The sequence below is a fragment of the Salmo salar genome, chromosome 04 (assembly GCF_965601325.2).
Source record: "Salmo salar chromosome 04, fSalSal1, whole genome shotgun sequence".
In the NCBI taxonomy this organism is placed as follows: Eukaryota; Metazoa; Chordata; class Actinopteri; order Salmoniformes; family Salmonidae; genus Salmo; species Salmo salar.
In genome coordinates this window covers 29,224,338-29,244,506 of record NC_138294.1, presented here as the reverse complement: position 1 = coordinate 29,244,506, position 20,169 = coordinate 29,224,338, and the positions used below count along the sequence as shown (strand labels likewise).

Here is a 20,169-nt window from a genome sequence, read left to right as displayed (position 1 = left end):
TTTCGAATAGTAATTGAGTAAATTGTAGCACTGTTTCCCGGGATGCATGAGGGAAAATAGTTAGTCAACGTCAGGCGCCGATGTAAAATGCTGTTTTTATATATAAATATGAACTTTATCGAACAAAAGAATGCATGCATTGTGTAACATGATGTCCTAGGTGTGTCATCTGATGAAGTTTGTAAAAGGTTAGTGGTGCATTTAGCTGTTTTTTGGTTATTTGTGATGCATGTGGTTGGTCGGAAAATGGCTATGTGGCTACTTTTACCATGTACTCCTCTAACATAATCTAATGTTTTGCTTTTCCTGTAAAGCCTTTTTGAAATCGGACGACGTGGGTCGATTCAGGAGAGGTGAATCTATAAAAGGATATGAGACAGTCCTATATTTGAATTTTTTTTCTTTTTAATTTCGTTATGCTAATGTCGATAGGAGTTTTTCGCTGGATGTTCGTCCGGCATACGGGACAGAGGCCGCACAGGGGTTAAGCTTCTCTAGTGTCCGTGAGTTATTTACTCTGAAAATAGGGAACCTAACACCGGCAGCCACCCTCCCTTCCCTCCCTTTTTTTTGTTTAGGGGATTTGTTTTGGTTTGTTGTCGTTTTTTTTCTTTTTTTTCTATGTTTTGTGTAGGTGCATTTCGGGGTATGCACCTTTGAGGGGGGGGGGGTACTGTCACTATTGGTCCATCACGCTGTACTCCTGCTGCTCCTTCCTCTTCCGCCGCTTGGTCCTGGTTTGGTGGGTAATTCTGTAACGGCTGTCTGAGGAAGAAGTGGACCAAAATGCGGCGGAGTTAGGGTTCGTCATATTTAATTAAACGAACACTATGCAATTTACAAAAGAACAAAACTGACAGCCAACACATCCTGACCCAACTACACCCTCTACTGGTCAGGACGTGACAATAGGACAGTCTGACATGAAATATAAACCCTAACCTTAACTCTAACTTGAGTTCAGTGTCGGCAGCCATTTCCAGGGTGAAATGCTCAGTCTGAAGCCAATCGGCTATGGGTTTCAGAGCCCTATCATAATAATGCAAGTCATACCAACCTTTAAAGGGTTTATTTACAGCCTCTGGGGTATAACATGTTGGGCAAAGTGGTATAGGACCGTCTGACCCATATGATGTGAATCATTGTCATGCTATTTGATATACTGTAAAAGCTTCAGTAAAAATAACTCCATGGTAGCAATAAATCTAAAAAAGGTAGTTTATAAATGTGAAGAATGTGTTTTAGGTCCATACCGGTAAGTTAACCAACCTTATGTAAATTAGCCACAAGAGGATTGTCTTTTGAATAACTGGTCAGTCCATAGCACTTTCCACGCAGCTTCATGCAACTTTGATGTAAGGCTTGTTGTAGTGACAACTTCTTTGCGTCACTCCCAACCAGTGCTGTTCATTGTTGCTTATCCAATGTTCACTAGATCTATCAATGTAATTACACCCAACACAGTGTTGAATATTTTTTTTAATTAAAAAACAAATAGTTGTGGCTAAGTAATAATGGAGTTCATTGCAACTGCATGGATGTCTGTGTATGTCTGTAAGAAAATAAATACGGAGACACAATTACAAAGTGATGTAATAAAGTATGTTCTTCATAATCAAAGACAAAATACAGGTTAACTTGTTGGCTACATTCAAAATTCTGTCAAACAGACGTGTTTTTAATATAGTGTCTGCACTGAAACACCTCATTCATTACATGCCTTTCCACACATTTACCCAATTTCTAATTCTGAACTGACTCTTTCTATGCCAGCAAAGATTCTGGTCATTGACTACAATTACTGTTTTATCTTTTACTCTTTAATCATGCAGTACACATTTGCTGTGCAAAGTCAGGCGCTGTTGTTTATCTGGAATAGTCACACCCTGATCTGTTTCACCTGTCTTTGTGTTTGTCTCCACCCCCCTCCAGGTGTTGCCCATCTTCCTAATTGTCTCAAGTGTATTTATACCAGTGTTCTCGGTTTGTTTGTTGCCAGTTCGTCTTGTCTTGCCAGTGTGTTTTCTTGTCTCCCTGCTTTCTCAAGTTCTCTTTTCTAGTTTCCCGGTTCTGACCATTCTGCCTGTCCTGACCCCGAGCCTGCCTGCCGTTCTGTACCTGCCTGACTCTGCCCGTTTATGAACCTCTGCCTGCTTTCTTGTATCTTATTGACTCTGCCCTGGATTATGGACCTCTGCCTGCCCCCAGTTTGGGTCAATAAACATCTGTGACTCTAGCTGTCTGCATCTAGGTTTTATCCTGAGTTCTGTTAGGAATTGAGTATTGAACTAAGCCAAGCATCATTCATAAGATAAAAAAACATACATACTGTAGTTACATAACATACAATTACACTGAGTTCACAAACATTAAGGACACCTTCCTAATATTGACTTGCACCCCCCCTCCCTCCTTTTGCCCTCAGAACAGACTCAATTCGGCAGGGCATGGACTATACAAGGTGTTGAAAAGCGTTCCACAGGGATGCTGGCCCATGTTGACACCAATGCCTCCCACAGTTCTGTCAAGTTGGATGGATGGCCTTTGGGTGGTGGACCATTCTTGATACACACGGGAAACTGTTGAGTGTGAAAAACCCAGCAGCATTGCAGTTCTTGACACAAACCGGTGTGCCTGGCACCTACCACCATACACCATTCAAAGGCACTTGAATCTTCTGTCTTGCCCATTTACCTTCTGAATGGCACACAAACACAATTCATATCTCAATTCTCTCAAGGCTTAGAAATCCTTCTTTAACCTGTCTCCCCCCTTCATTTACACTGATTGAAGTGGATTTAACAAGTGACATCAATGAAGGACCATAGCTTTCACCTGGATTCACCTGGTCAGTCTATGTCACGGAAAGAGCAGGTGTCCTTAATGTTTTGTATATTCTGTGTACATGCATATATTATTTCCAACCTCTGGGGAATTAGACACATGTCCTGGTGCAGCCCAACCTCCAGCCTCAGCCCAACCTCCAGCTCCAGCCTCAGCCCATCCTCCAGCTCCAGCCTCAGCTCCTGCCTCAGCCCAACTTCCTGCCTCAGCCCAACCTCCAGCTCCAGCCTCAGCCCAACCTCCTGCCTCAGCCCAACCTCCAGCTCCAGCCTCAGCCCAACCTCCTGCCTCAGCCCATCCTCCAGCTCCAGCCTCAGCTCCTGCCTCAGCCCAACCTCCTGCCTCAGCCCAACCTCCAGCTCCAGCCTCAGCCCAACCTCCAGCTCCAGCCTCAGCCCAACCTCCTGCCTCAGCCCAACCTCCAGCTCCAGCCTCAGCTCCAGCCTCAGCCCAACCTCCAGTTAAAGGCCCAGGCCCAGCACCAACTACAGGCCCTGTTCCAGCTCCACTCCCAGCTCCAGCTCCACTCCCATCTCCAGGTCTAGGCCCAGCACCACCCCCAGCTGCAAACAGATATTCTAAAATCAAAAATGTGCTCAATCTTCTCATAATCAGAGGACACATTGACCCAGAAAAAAACCCAATAACAAGTGGTGGATGGCCATATATAGTAAAGCCCACCGTTGCCCTTTAGTGAGAGCAGTGGCCACAATGGGTATCTGTTCAAAGGGAATGTCCTGATTGTCTAAAGTAATGGGTCTAGTCACTGCCTGTTCTGTACGTGTCAATGTTGTTCATCTCAATGACCAAGACATTACAATTCTGCATTGAAACAGTGTAGAGAGCATGCATTGTATCTTACTTATTGGAAACTTGATTCCATGGCCTGCGTTCAAAATGGAAGATAGTTGGTCCATGCCATAGTGGGAGGGCTTTTTCAACTCTAACGCACCTGGCATACCCTCTACTTCAATGACCACCTTCTTGGCAGCCACAGCTATATATGGAATTCCGCCCTGTCCACCTGCTTCATCTAAACAGAAACAGAAATAAGGCTTTAGTGAAGGAAGATCAAGTGTACACATTATTCCAAGCTTCTACCAGTGATCCAGAAATCTGCTTACTTGAATATCAACAATGTAAACCAAAAAGGCACAGCTACCACATTTGTTTTTATAAATCAAAAGTCAGCCCTTATATCCAGAACTCTGTCTGTGAATTTTAGTGGTTACATTTTTTAAGCTTGCTTAAAAGCGGAGCAGGACCGTTATTTAATTGTTGAATCACAGATATACAGTACATTTGAATAGTTATTTCAAATAAAATGGTACATGCTTTACTTCTGATCGAATAAGGCTTGTACTCCTTGCACTCTAGCCTTGTCAAACCCCTTTGACTGTGAAGCTGCAGGTTTGCCTAGAGGTAACAATAAAAGAGGCCCAGTGCTGTATGAGTGTGTTTAAAGGCATTATAGATGTACAGATGTAGGAACTTAATTTGAGTCAGTTTGCTACAGCAGGAAAATAATCCTGCAGTAACAGGAAATGTGATATGTGGATTATAATACATTGACATTTTTGTCGGGTGTTGATACATTTATTGCAAGGGAAAATCAAGTCTGACATTTCTAAGTGGAAATTACAAACTTCAAAAGCTTTTTCAAACCTCAAATACACTGCAAGTTAAAATTGTCCTGCATTGCAGAAAAGTTGTCCTGTAACAGGGTGATCAAATTGAGATCCTACATCTGTATGCTTGAGGTTAAGTCAGTGGTTCTTAACCTGGGTTCGATCGAACCCCAGGGGTTCGGTGAGTCAGTCTCAGGGGTTCGGCGGAGGTCAAGACACACACCCGACTCATATGATTCGTGATGACACGCCCCGCTTGGCCATCATTAGCTGCAGGTGATCACGCAACATCGCTTGGCCTATCTGTGCTGCAGGGAATTTGGCGCGCTCAGTAGTCGAATTGTGACTGTCGTGATGGTACGTCGTGTGATTTCTTTCTTAATATTTTAATCCCTTCATACTAACTATGTCGAGCAAAAAAAGAAAGTGGTCGGACGAATATGTACAATATGGATTCACATGTATAACGGAACGTGATGAGAGTCAGCGTCCTAACTGCATGATTTGCAATGCCAATTTGAGCAATTCTAGTCTAGCACCGGAAAAACTAAGAGAACACTTCCTTAAGCTGCATGGAGATGGACAATACAAGAACACAACGCTCGCTGAATTCAAGGTGAAGAGAGCCAGATTCGATGAAAAGGCTACTCTGCCTGTTCTCGGCTTTGTACCCATCAACAAACCGATCCTCACAGCATCGTACGAAGTTGCTTACCTGATCGCAAAGCAGGGCAAACCACACACCATTGGTGAAACACTCATGAAACCAGCTGTGTTGAAGATGGCGAATATCATGCTGGGAAAAGCGGCTGAAGTTAAGTTATCCCAAATTCCTCTTTCAAATGACACCATTAGCGACAGAATAGAGGACATGAGCAAAGACATCTTGGCTCAAGTAGTTGCAGATCTGATTTCAAGCCCGGCAAAATTCAGCCTTCAACTCGACGAGACCACAGACGTTTCCAATCTAAGCCAGCTTGCTGTATTTGTGCGCTATGTGAAAGACGACGTGATAAAGGAAGATTTTTTATTTTGTAAGCCTCTTACGACAACAACTAAGGCAGCCGATGTGAAGAAACTTGTGGATGACTTCTTCAAAGACAACAATCTTTCGTGGGATATGGTTTCTGCAGTTTGTTCGGACGGAGCTCCAGTCATGCTGGGAAGAAAGTCTGGTTTTGGTGCGCTACTGAAAGCCGATGCACCAGACATAATTGTTATGCATTGTATTCTGCACAGGCATGCGTTGGCAACAAAAACCTTGCCTCCAAAACTGGCAGAAGTATTAAAAATTGTAGTGGAATGCGTGAACTATGTGCGAAATAGTGCTCTGAGGCACCGCACCTTCAGTGAGCTGTGTAAAGAAATGGGCTCTGAATTTGAGGTACTTCTGTACCATTCTAACGTTCGGTGGTTATCCCGGGGACAGGTGCTGAATCGTGTTTTTGCCGTGCGTGTGGAATTAGCCCTGTTTTTGCAAGAGCACCAACATCGTCATGCAGATTGCTTAAAAAATTCTGAGTTCATTCTCATTTTAGCGTACATGGCTGATATCTTCGCAGCTCTCAATCATCTCAATCAACAGAAGCAGGGCGGTGGAGTCAACATCATCGAAGCGGAAGAAAACCTGAAGGCTTTTCAAAAAAAGCTACCGTTATGGAAACGACGAACAGAGAACGATAACTTCGCAAACTTTCCCCTGCTGGACGACTGTGTAAGATCGAAGATGTATCTGGAATCGTGATAAGCTATGCATATTTATATATGCATGAAAACCAAAGTCTGAAACCATGACAATTCCCACTCTCTCTTCACCTGACTCTATGCCTCCAAGATAATTTCCTGCTGGGTTCCACAAAAATGAAAGCTCTGAAAAGCTTCCTCATGCTTTCACCCAGTCTTCCCCTTTAGGCCCCAGGTGCCGAGAGGTGTTCCCAAGTCATGTCATTTTCACTTTGTTCCCCATCTTCTCCATTTCACCTGATAGGCACGAACACCTGATATGCAAGTGTGTATCCCTAATCCACGTTCCATCCTCTTGAGGGAACTCAGCACTGTATCTGCTTTCACATCAATGCCTTCAACATTTTGTTCACAGTACAATTACCCCTCTATCCTCTATCATATGATGCCTTAACCCATAAAGTAGCTAAACCGCAAACCAACTATGACGTTTATAGATGTTCCCAGACCCAACCCATCTGTATGTCTTCCAGTGGAATCTACTCTCTCTCTCGCTCCCCTTCCTGTGTCATGGTGTCTTCACTCACCCATTATGCAGTTGGACCTCACTTCACGTGAAAACTATGCACCCCCCTAAGGAGAGACGATCTTAACCACTGCAGGTACTGTTCGAAGTAGTGTGTTTCTCAAACCAATGCTGTTCCAACACCCCCGCCTGATGTCTCTTGATGTACACTCAAACTCCAGAATTCAGCCCGTGCCCTTGGTTATATCTTGGTTCCACCTGAGGATATGCACACTGCAACACATGCGTTATTTCCTGACAACATCATTTGTGATATTTGAATAACCGCATCCCCTGTCCTTCCATCGGTCCCCCAGTTACCAGTAACCAATCCAAGTGATATGAGTCGTCATAAACTGATATCTCAACAATGCTACAAAAGTAACCATTGCTACTTCCAACATGGCCCATGACTAAAGTCTCACAATACCCCTCATTTGCGCAGTAGTCCAATTCCATGCTATCAATACAGCATACAGCTTGAGAGTGGTGTTTCACTGAGGGCCTTATGCCTCTCATTCAATTTTCCTCATAGGACACTAAGTAATATCACTTTTATAATCTGATTCTATAACGTGTCTACCTTGTCTGCAAAGTTTCATAACCAAATTCCTGTTTTGATAAACAGATCTGTCATAGAAGCCAAGTGCTACTTATATGTGAAGATGCATTTGCTGTATGTGTTGATGTCCTACTATGATGGAATGCAGTAATGAGTCAGAGTGCCTTTAAGTGACTCTGTTCATTCATTTCAGGGAAGAGACTTGTATACTGCCCTGACAAATTAGGCCTATGTGGAGTTCCGACATGATATGTTGCGCCGTCTGGCCCCAGAAACACAAATGATCTACTAGAAACATCTCTGTTACATTTTTGTCAAACAATTGTACAAACTAACAGACTTCTAGTCTTTCATTTTATTTGTTTAGTGGGATCCCTATGATCTGTTACAAAGCTGCAGCTACTCTTCCTGCATTCCAACAACTATTAAGTTGTATCCAAGTATATTTTACATCTCTTTACAGGACATTGGAAGAGTGGTGGTAGAAGCGATGGGCTTTTTTGCTTTGCCTGGATTAAGTTATGAGCCACCAAAACATGAGGGAAAGTACTTTTCAAACCAAGCTGATAAGTGATAACATTATGCCCGAATGTAATATGTACTGCATTTTAAGGAGAACTTCCATTGTATGTATTGCTGTTTATAATTTAAAGTGAAAGCTAATAAGTATATATTGGGGATAGTATCATTGTATGAATGTTGTGGTGGAAATTCTACCTTTAACTAATAACGAGGAGAGGCAAAATCAACAATCAATCAAGGTATTACTTTAATTAAAAACGTATTATAATAAGGAGGCTGGTCGGACCACCCACGCAGGTGAAATGGAGAGAGAGCCTGCTGAACAAAGAGTACAGGAACATTTATATAGTTAAGCTACCCCATGCAAGCATCTGCAAAACACGTGATCCTATGTATGTGTTTGTGTGTGTGAGGGGAGACAACTGGGTGAAAAGGTTACCTCAGTCTGTCGCAACTGAGTGAGGACAACAGGGGTCAGAATGACAGGAAGTCACTCCAGACATACTTCCTCTAACAGTAGCTCAACGGTTCCCCCAACTTGGGCAAGCAAGTGCGTTTGACTGTCGGCCCAGATTTTGTATGGTCGTACAGGTCACACACACACAAAAACATGAACCTTCTGCCCAGAAACAGGCTCCAAACAGAACAATAGCTCTATCACTGGTGTGCAGAATATAACACTTTGCCTTGTCTCCAGTTAAGCTAAGAGGAACCAGTTAATCTCTGTCAGCTCTTGGCTGAGCGCCCATGTATCATGGGGTCATTCTACACACACAGAACAGTTAGAGCAGGCCTCTTATTAATACACACACTTTTCTATCTTATATGAGTTAGTTAAAGAAACTATCTCAAGCCCAATGCCTAGGCTTAAAGAAGGATATTTTAGTACACAAGCATTAGTAAGGTTCAACAGAAAATGCCCTCACAACATTAGCTCTGAAGATTGTGTGACATTATTACAAAGTGCTCCAATGGGGATTAAAGAGATGCGACTCTCTAATATTGGTGCTGAAAGATATTGATGCTTCAGAAAATAAATCTGTCTATTTGAAATCTCTCAGGCACATCAGATACAACTGATAGCATTAGGCTTTATCAAGGGCTTTGTGATTCGTTGGCCACTCAATTCAGGTGTAATAGTGGCTGGATGGATAAAAATGCTTTCTTACTGTTTACTTGGAAACTAATTAGGAAACATGGCATCACTTTGTACTTGCATAAGAACTGCTATATAAGTGCAATGTAATTACAGTCTAGCGGTATTGTTTGTTAGCTAAAAACTCCAGCCAACATGTTTCAGAACAATATCGATACTGAATTTATTACTGTGTACTAGTTCTATAGGTTTGAGGGCAGCTTGATGTAGTGTGACTAGATGTTATATTGCCCTGTTGATTGATGCACTTGATTTATCTGAGAGAGAAAAAACACACAAAAAAACGAATGTCGTTGGGCAGTTAATATCATTGTTTAAATAATACTTGGGGTGGAAATTAAATATTAATTACATATTATACTGTTTAATTAGACATACTATGCGTTTTTTCCTTAGAGAATGGTCTATTATGTTATGTTAGTATTTTTACTGATACAAGTTGTCGTGTGACTTAGTAATAAGTCTGGGAGTTCAGATAAGAGTCCTTTGGGGTACGACTGCAGTATGTGACATTCTGTTTTAACAATCTACAAGAATTCAGATGTGTGGAAACATGCAGGAAGGAACAGAAAATGGTGGTAACGACAACTATCTTAATCTGCACAGACAAAATTGTTGTTTGAAAGAATCTGCAGTCTCTCTTCCTATAGAATTTCTCTGACATACTCTTACTTTAAAACCTCATTTAAAAAAATATCCGTCAGGATATTTTATAAAAAAATATATTCTATTTTTTGGACTAAAAAGGATTATTGTGGAAAGACGCATCATGAAATGGAGTGTCACTGAAGTTGTCATGGAGAGAAGCGGACCAAGGCGCAGGGGGATTGTGGACACTCATGTTTATTAAATAAAACACGTAAAGCATCCACTTGAAAAAAACAAACAGTATTTACAACAGCAACAGTCTTGCAGGCACATACAATGCAGTGCGAGGACAACCACCCACAACCCCAAAGAAAAACACACACACCTATATAGGACTTCCAATCAAAGGCAACTCAACACACCTGCCTTCAATTGGAAGTCCCAATCACCAACACAACATTTAACAAACACAAACCACCTGCCACATCCTGACCAAGACTAACACAATTACGCCCTCTGCTGGTCAGGACGTGACATGGAGAGAGTAATTCTCAACATGTCACATCAGAATGTAGGACTACATTTTTGATGTTGGAATACACGTTAAATCTGAGAATACATACCTTTCCCCTTCAGCACCTCTTCGCAAAACAAGTTTTAGAAAGACACACTGTGCCTATAACCAGCAGCTTTGCAAATTTGGGTGTTGCAGGAGGCGTTAAGTGAACGCCCATAGTTACCAATCCAGTTGTGTAATTTGAAAGGAAAGCATTGTCATTAGATGTAGCTCAACTAAAAACATTCAAGCATAACACTATAACTTCTGTGTTGATAAAATGCTCTTTATAGTACTGGAATTAAACAGGATTTTACACTTGCCTTATTCTGCTAAACAGGTTCTTCGTTGTCACACTGACACATGAAAGATTGAATGATTCAGGGCAGGCAATGCAAAATATGTTGTTTGCATTACCTGCCTTGAGGCATTGATTCTCTCATGTGTCCGTGTGACAACGAAGAACCTGTTAGTACAGTTTGTCCTCTTTCAGGTCAAGTTTTGTGGCTGTGTGACATGGAAATGGCACAATAATTACATTTTTGATTCAAAAGGTTGGCTTTCAGCATTCCATGTACCTCTTACGTCAGAGACATCTCTGAATCTAAAGAATGTGGCATTGAAAGTATGACTCATGTCTTAAATACTGAGTTGATTCTAAATGAATGTGTATATATTAACGTACCGGTACTCTCTCTAGAGGGGATTAATGAAAAATACAAACCACACAGTGTGGTTGCTATAAAATTATTACAAGATTTGAAAAGGGTGGCATGCTGCTCATCGTTTTCAGCATTCTATGAAATGTATTGTGATTACCGGCTTGAATTTAATTTTGGAAAGTTGAACGCAAGCCATTTCAATTCACGTATTGAAATTATTTTCAGATCCAATTAACAAATTGGAGTTTGTATATTGTGTTACTAAGCATACTGATAAACTGTGATTTTAGTTGAGAGTTGGCAACAACAACAAAAAAAATTGTACAAAATAATATTAGGACATTATAGTGTTAAATAGCCTTGGCTTTATGCCCTTGGAACTTTGGGGAGTGGTTAGGACACATCTACATTCTGCATATAAACAACTGGGCAGGCTAAAAGTGAAACTATTGCTATATAATTGTAACTCCAAAGCATCCTAGCATATTACCAGTTCATGAACACTGAATATACTTGATTCAAAATAGGTAAGTTGTTCATTTTTATTATTTATTTGCCATCAATGTACAATTTGTAAACATGTCTTCTGCATAATGATGGACATAAGGAAGTAAGCTGGTTGGTTACAGAAAGTATTGGTTGTTTTATTAGACTAGTTGGACAAGACGTTCAAGGTTTGCTCAAGGATGATATCTTGCAATGAGGCTTGACTGATTTAATACAACAATGTAGGCCTAAATGTTTTTGAATTGTTTTACAAGCCCGCCTTACCAGCTTTTTTTGTTAAGTTCCTTAAATGTGCTGAGAATGTACCAAAGCCAAGCAACTATCCTTCAACATTCCCAGGGAAGGATGTTTGCAGAATAACCATAGGACAACAACACTCTCGCCACGTTTTGTTGTTCTAAGAACGTTTTGTGCAAGCTGAGAAGTCTGTATTGAAATGCAAATTCCTCTTGAGGACATCACATTTCAGGCTGAGAAGGTTGATCACGTGATCACCTGTTTAATTACGGCTAAAATATGAAAGGGAGAGGGGATTTTGTATTAGGACTTTTATTTATAATTATATGTGGATTAATAAATAGTAACCCAACTGGGATACATTCACATTACCCACAGATCTATCCTCAGATTACCATAACCCCAATACTGATCTGCCATCGATGATGAAAAACATCTCACCCTATCAGATTGGCTTCTGTCCAGTTACTAGGCAACCTGTTCCATAGGTCCACAGTCCCTCGTTCGATTTGAAGACAGTTAGCAAGGCATTTCACTGTACTTGTGCATGTGACATTAAAACTTGAAACACATCCCGTAGTGTCCTGTTCTAGTCCTAGGCCCTACTGTCTCATGCCAAGTTAGACTCCAAGTCTCCAGCAGTTTGTGGCTATGAGTCCCCTGCCTTATGAGGCCCTAGGCCTCCTGTCCTGCTAGGGTCTCAACCACCTGACTTGGGGTACCCACCATTCCCTGACCCGGTGTGCCTGCTGCATTCAGGTGTGTACACCTAAGCTGGTACCCTCCTGGCCTCCATGCATGGTCCCGAGAAATGATACTACTCCTCTAGTTTTACAGTCAGATGCAACTTGACTGTCCTGCCTTTGCAGACACCTTTGATTATATCCCTTTTATTGTTCAGATTTCCATGGAAGGGCACATAGGCAGAACAGCAAAGACACAATGAGGGTGAAGTCCACCTGTAGTTAGTGTGTGTTTCTGTCATGTTGAGAAGAGGATGCAAACCATTTTCTCAAGTACAACTCCGTAGAGACAATGACAGAAAAGTGTGTGTCCTCTTTCTCTTGGAACAGACAGTTAAATAAACGTGTAGCTCGTACTTTTTGACAAGCAAACCCACTCTTATTCTCTCTTTCTCTCTCTCCATCTTTCCACATTTTCTACCTTGCCCTCCTTCCTTTCTAGAGAACATCATAACCATGAAGACACTGAACGAAATTGATCACCTCCAATCGTCTGGCTTTGGTAGACCCCTACCCAGACACGGCCTTCAACTCCTTCACTGGTTCTCCAACGACTATGTCACATTCAACAACGACAGTGAGATGGTGACAGTGCGCAACCCTAAGGAGGAGGAGTTTGGCTTCCACCGCTTCTTCGACAAGAAAGAGGAGCATCATGGCCAGCTTAACCAACTGCTACCAGACCAGGGCTTACCGTACTACGAAGTGGGCAATCTGAAAGCTGCAGGGTCTGAGAACCTACCACGTTATGTCCGCAGAAACTACAAACGACACAATGACGACAGCAACATAGACAGGATCATCATCAGCATGCAGTCAGACCGTGTATTGGACAGAATCTACGTGACCCAACATGATCATCACAGACGTGCTTTTGACCCCCAGCACACCTATCGCATCAGTAAGGGGTTGATCAGTATCATCCGTAATCTGGACCTGGATGAGCTCCTGGAGCAGACTGGACACTTTTAAGACTTTCCCCCTGGCCAAGGGCATATAGACAGAGGCATCGTACACATAATCTGATGGTCAAATTCAAGATCTTTAAATTAATTATTTATTTTCTTAAAAATGTATAATAGGCATTTGTGTTTGCTAGACTCGCGTAAGTTGCTAGCTGACCAAGATCCGTTTTACTTCAGTAACTTTAACTCAAGTCTAAGGCTGGGTTTCTACTAAGCTAAGATATGGAATTATTTTAAGATCGTCATACCAAGGATCATTTAGCCATTGAATTTTAGTACCCTTTTATTTATCAAAATATACAGTATATACTGAACAAAATTATAAACGCAACATGTAAAGTGTTCCCATGTTTCATGATGTGAAATAAAAGATCCTTGAAAGTTTCTGTTCGCACAAAAAGCTTATTTCTCTCAAATGTTGTTCACACATTTGTTTACATCCCTGTTAGCGAGCGTTTCTCCTTTGCCAAGATAATCAGAATGACCTTCTTGATCCTAATCAGTCAGGTTTCAAGACTGGGCATTCAACTGAGACTGCTCTTCTCTGTGTCACGGAGGCTCTCCGCACTGCTAAAGCTAACTCTCTCTCCTCTGCTCTCATCCTTCTAGACCTATCTGCTGCCTTTGATAGCGTGAACCATCAGATCCTCCTCTCCACCCTCTCCAAGCTGGGCATCTCCGGCGCCGCCCACGCTTGGATTGCGTCCTACCTGACAGGTCGCTCCTACCAGGTGGCGTGGCGAGAATCTGTCTCCGCACCACGTGCTCTCACCACTGGTGTCCCCCAGGGCTCTGTTCTTGGCCCACTCCTATTCTCGCTATACACCAAGTCACTTGGCTCTGTCATATCCTCACATGGTCTTTCATATCATTGCTATGCAGATGACACACAATTAATCTTCTCCTTTCCCCCTTCTGACAACCAGGTGGCGAATCGCATCTCTGCATGTCTGGCAGACATATCAGTGTGGATGACGGATCACCACCTCAAGCTGAACCTCGGCAAGACGGAGCTGCTCTTCCTCCCGGGGAAGGACTGCCCGTTCCATGATCTCGCCATCACGGTTGACAACTCCCTTGTGTCCTCCTCCCAGAGTGCTAAGAGCCTTGGCGTGACCCTGGACAACACCCTGTCGTTCTCCACCAACATCAAGGCGGTGACCCGATCCTGTAGGTTCATGCTCTACAACATTCGCAGAGTACGACCCTGCCTCACACAGGAAGCGGCGCAGGTCCTAATCCAGGCACTTGTCATCTCCCGTCTGGATTATTGCAACTCGCTGTTGGCTGGGCTCCCTGCCTGTGCCATTAAACCCCTACAACTCATCCAGAACGCCGCAGCCCGTCTGGTGTTCAACCTTCCCAAGTTCTCTCACGTCACCCCGCTCCTCCGCTCTCTCCACTGGCTTCCAGTCGAAGCTCGCATCCGCTACAAGACCATGGTGATTGCCTACGGAGCTGTGAGGGGAACGGCACCTCCGTACCTTCAGGCTCTGATCAGGCCCTACACCCAAACAAGGGCACTCCGTTCATCCACCTCTGGCCTGCTCGCCTCCCTACCTCTGAGGAAGCACAGTTCCCGCTCAGCCCAGTCAAAACTGTTCGCTGCTCTGGCACCCCAACGGTGGAACAAGCTCCCTCACGACGCCAGGACAGCGGAGTCAATCACCACCTTCCGGAGACACCTGAAACCCCACCTCTTCAAGGAATACCTGGGATAGGATAAAGTAATCCTTCTAACCCCCCCTTAAAAGATTTAGATGCACTATTGTAAAGTGGTTGTTCCACTGGATATTATAAGGTGAATGCACCAATTTGTAAGTCGCTCTGGATAAGAGCGTCTGCTAAATGACTTAAATGTAAATGTAAAAATAATCCATCCACCTGACAGGTGTGGCATGTCAAGAAGCTGATTAAACAGCATGATCATTACACAGGTGCACCTTGTGCTGGGGACAATAAAAGGCCACTCTAAAATGTACAGTCAGAGGTGTAAAAAGTACTCAATTGTCATACTTAAAGATACCTTAATAGAAAATGACTCAAGTAAAAGTAAATGTCACCAAGTAAAATACTACTTGAGTAAAAGTCTAAAAATATTTGGTTTTAAATATACTTAAGTATCAAAAGGAAAAGTATGAATCCTTTCAAATTCCTTCTATTAAGCAAACCAGACAGCACAATTTTCTCTTTTTTTATTGACGGATAGCAGGGGCACACTCCAACACTCAGACATAATTTATAAATGAAGCATTTGTGTTTAGTGAGTCTGCCAGATCAGAGGCAGTAGGGATGACCAGGGATGTTCTCTTGATAAGTGTGTGAACTGGAGGATTTTCCTGTCAAAATGTAACGAGTACTTTTGGGTGTCAGGGAAAATGTATGGAGTAAAAAGTACATTATTTTCTTTAGGAATGTAGTGAAGTAAAAGTTTGCAAAAATATGAATAGTAAAGTAAAGTACAGATACCCCAAACAACAACTTAAGTAGAACTTTAAAGAATTGTTACTTAAGTACTTTACACCACTGTGTACAGTTTTGTCATGCAACACAATGCCACAGATATCTCAAGTTTTGAGGGAGCGTGCAAATGACATGTTGAGGAATGTTCACCAGAGCTGTTGCCAGAGAATTGAATGTTCATTTCTCTGTCATAAGCTGCCTCCAACGCCAATTTAGAGAATTTGGCAGAAGGTCCAACCGGCCTCACAACCGCAGACCACGTGTAACCACGCCAGCCCAGGAAGTCCACATCCGGCTTCTTCACCAGTGGGATCGTCTGAGACCAGCCACCCAGACAGCTGATGATACTAAGGAGCCGTTTTGTGGTAAAAAAAAATAATTCTTACTCCCCAGTGGGCCTTGCTCTCAAGTGGGTGGGCCTATGCCCTCCCAGGCCCACCCATGGCTGCGCGCCTGCCCAGTCATGTGAAATCCACAGATTAGGGCCTAATGAATTTATTTAAATCGACTGAGTTCCTTATATGAACTGTAACTCATTAAAATTGTTGAAATTTTCCTTGATGAAAGGTGGATATGGAGGAGGAGGACTCTTCCTTTCACCTACAAATGACATCTCCTTGATCGTTTCCAGGTCACGGAGGAAAGAGGACTGAGGAGAGAGGGTGGAGGACAGACATTGTTTTCCAAATGGGAAAAGACCTTTGTTTGGATTCTCCAAACTTTCCCCAAAGTATGCACTTGCACTTGGATTTCAAAGCATGGGGTTGGTGATAGCATTGGCTGGAAAGAGTTTGCATCATTATCAAATCCATCAGGACTCTAGAATCTAGAGAACATAACAGAACAGTGTTCCTCAATCCATTCCCGGGGGACCCTTCTTCTTTGATGAGGTTTAATGGCGGTTGGCATCCAATAAATGGTTGCATTACCACCACCTACTAGACGGAAGTATAACTCCCTTATAATTTTCTTAAAAAATAAATTAAAAAATAAAACAAATAAAATTAAACTACCATCTAACACTACACTCACAATTATATATATTTTTAAATATCATAAATAAATACCGTACTCCACTATTTCAATCTATTAAGTCCAACTTCAGGCCAAGAGCCTGAAAGGAAGGGACACCACCGCTTAACACACCCTGTAACTCTTCTGATGTCAAATCTCGCACACCCAAATACCTCTCTACAGCTGCCACCACAACCTCTATTTTCTGCAAATTACATTCCATCCCTGCAGTACAGTTGATAACCATTGCTATAAATGCCAATAATACAATCTTACTGAAACATATATTACTTGTTGGTTTATCCCTCTGTACTGGTACAGATCTACTACTCACACAACTCCTCTCAGGAGCCCTTCCCCTTGACCCATCTTCCTTCCGGGGGACCACCAGAGAGTGCACATTTTTTTGTTTTAGCCCAGCACTACCAAAGTTGTTTCTAATCAGGAACTTGAATCAATGATTGGTTAATTATTTGTTTATTTTTTTTTCTGGAAATTACAATATGTTTAATGTATCAATAAGAGCACTCTCACCCTTCTCTCATAGCCCTGAGAGACATACAAGCGACCAGGAATTCTTGTTTCAAATAACATGAAAACATCAACATACTTTGAACAACAACCGTGTGAGTTTCGTCAAAGTGTAGGATTTTGTTTTCCTACAATACTCTGTACTTGTTACATCTGCTCCTGCCACGCCCTCTACTGCTCATACAGTGTCTCCTTGACCTGCAGCCACTCCACCAGTGCTCTTTCCCTCTCTCTCTGTGAGTGTGTGTGTGATTGTGTGGGCGGAGACAGGTGTGCTGGAGTCTGAGCAGATCCCCACCAGCTGCAAACTGTTCCATAATCAAGACCTCTACAAATACTCAGCCCTGCCACTTCCACGCTGCCAGATCGTAATCTCTGCTCAGTCAGTCTATGTTTCTAGCTGTTTAGATGCTGTTGTCCTGTTTTCCCTTGCCTGATGCTGTTTTCTTCTCCGCTACAGTTCTGCCCGCTCTGACTCTGGTCGCTGTCTCCAGTCTGACGTCTCGTCAGTCCTGCTACTCTGTCCTGGATCCCCCACTCTACAGCTCCCTTGGATTCCCCTCCTAACCTGCTTACCCTGTCCCAACCCCTCTCGCTCCAACCTCAGCCTCCGCACCTGGTTTCCTGCAACCCGCCTGAGCTTCACCTGGCCTGCACTCAATCTTCCCCCTGTGTTTCAATAAATACCATGGTTACCTCATCCCAGTCTCCTCGTCTGAGTCTGCTCTTGGGTTCACCTGTTCCGCGTGACCGTACTGTTTGATCATTACATAAAATCAAACCTTATTTACATGGAATGTTTTACAAACGTAAATTAATCATACATTAATCTGAAATATACATGAATGATCCAGAGTTGCTTTGGCCTTTGTCCTTATCCTACCTTTTTATGCCAATCTCCTGACAGAAGATCTCTGTCTTAATTTTATTTGCTTTTTTCTTATTCCTCCTGTTTTCCTTATTTGTGGATGTTCAATATATGACTCTCAAGGTTCAATTTGTGTCTGAAAAATATCCTGCAGTCACCACAGCTAAATGGTTTCTCTCCTGTGTGAGTCAGTAAGTGTTTGGTTATGTTCCTCTTCCTGTGGAAGCTTGTGGCTATATGGAAATAAATGAGGGAGCAGCTGCACAAAATCCTTGTGGAGAACGTGGCCCCCCCAGTAAAATCAATCTGCTCCATGTGTGGGATCGAGCCAGAGATGATATGGTGGGGCTGAGACAATATTTTGCTCTGACAGTGTCTCTCTCTCTCTGTCTGTCTCTCTGATACATATTTCCACCCACAACTTACTTATTTTCACCAGGTCATGCTTTTTAGCCATGACTAAACCATTGAAACCAAGCCCAAACACTTAACCAATACTCTTCCTCTTTAGGACGGCAATTTTAAAGGACCCTTCCATTTGCTTTCGAATGGCACTGTAGGCGAATGGCACTGTAAGGGTTCTCTCCACAGTAGACTTCTGAGGGTATTTGATGAAATAATTAAGCATTTGTTTGTAATATCTTTCAACTTGATCTCTATATAACCTTTTTAGTGTTTTTCAAAATGTTGTGGTGGGGTGCAACTCAATATTTGGAAGGTGTTCCTAATATCTGGTATACTCAGTGTATACCCCTTGATTATGGCTTGTGTCTTAATTGTAGTAGCGTCACTGTGTTATGATATCACAACTAGAGTAACTAGAGCAATAAGAGACTATTACTGGACATGGTGTATGGGATAGTTTTTGTTGTCATGGGAGACTTAAAAAAAATGATGTGGCTGGCCACCCCTTTACAACTTGGAAGGCATGGTTTTGCAGATATTAAAAGTGAACAAGACAGTTTCAGTAAGAGATTGTCCTCAAACAACTCATCTCAAGGTGAAATCATTATAGGAGAAAACCTAAAACCTCAGTTTTGAATTACAGCAGCTGACAATCTGCAACGGATGCTGTTTATTTAAAGCATAACGCACCAATCCACTCAGTGGCCTTTGGGGTTAGTGCCGGCCATGATACTGGAAGGTTGAGTTCGTTCCCCAGTTTATTCATCCCAAAGATTCTAAGAAGTGGGACAAAATGCATCTCTCCTTGAAACTCCGCATTAAGTAGATGGATTCGGGGTAAGGCATTGTGATAGACTAGCTTCCTGTCCAGGGGGTATACTTGTGTATGAAGTTGCCTCACGCTAATGAAACAGGAAATAGGCTTCTGTCTTATGGGCTGTTATGGCTGGGACAAGGCTAATTGTAATGCATCCAGAGGTAATGTTATTTCCCATACATTTTTCACCAAACCTAAACTTCTTAAGCTTTTTGTTGTTGTTGAGATCAATGTTTGTCGGCTTGTAATTTCTGATGATTTGACTTTGCTGGAAAGAGGAGGCTCGAGGCCATGGTGTGGTCGTAGTAGCACATTGATTAAATCATTATTCTAAACAAACCACAGAAGGGATTAGAACTACAATTATTGCGGCATTTCCAGTGACCGCCGCAAGACGGGATGCAAAAATGAAACAGGGAGTTTTAGTTCTTCACAGAAAGCATAGGTGTATTTGAACCATTATATTTACTAAGCACTGAAACGTTTAGCCATTTTTGTTTTGGAATCACAATCATGAAGCACCCCTTAAACTTATTACATAATGTTCTCACTACATTTTAGGACTTACAGTGGTGTACTTTATTTTTAATAAATAGGCCCATAGGCTTTCAGCTAGGGTTGAATAAACGCCTCAGTAAACTTTAGAAACAGCTTGATTGGACTACTAGACATGTTTAATGATAAGAATCAGCACATTTGATTGATCAAAGGGGTTATGTCCACATGCCAAGCGAGAGCTTAAAACGCACCAGTTTTCACTATCTGAACGCCGGAATCACTACATTGGCTAGGGTTGAATATAGTCATCATATAGGCCAGGCTACACATATTCATATACAGCATACATAGTGAA

General features: G+C 42.4%; 1 protein-coding gene across 1 annotated transcript; it reads left to right on the top strand.

Moving 5' to 3' along the window:
- Nucleotides 1-11,157: 11,157 nt before the first annotated feature.
- LOC145850281 (uncharacterized) lies at nucleotides 11,158-13,602 on the top strand. Its single transcript, XM_082974251.1, has 2 exons — nucleotides 11,158-11,293; nucleotides 12,696-13,602. The coding sequence occupies exon 2, from the start codon at nucleotides 12,710-12,712 to the stop codon at nucleotides 13,223-13,225; it is 516 nt and encodes a 171-aa protein (XP_082830377.1). The 5' UTR covers nucleotides 11,158-11,293; nucleotides 12,696-12,709; the 3' UTR covers nucleotides 13,226-13,602.
- The last annotated feature ends 6,567 nt before the right edge of the window (nucleotides 13,603-20,169 follow it).

Excerpts from the sequence above, each read along its gene's own strand:
- LOC145850281 (XM_082974251.1), top strand. The coding sequence starts at position 12,710 with ATGAAGACACTGAACGAAATTGATCACCTCCAATCGTCTGGCTTTGGT.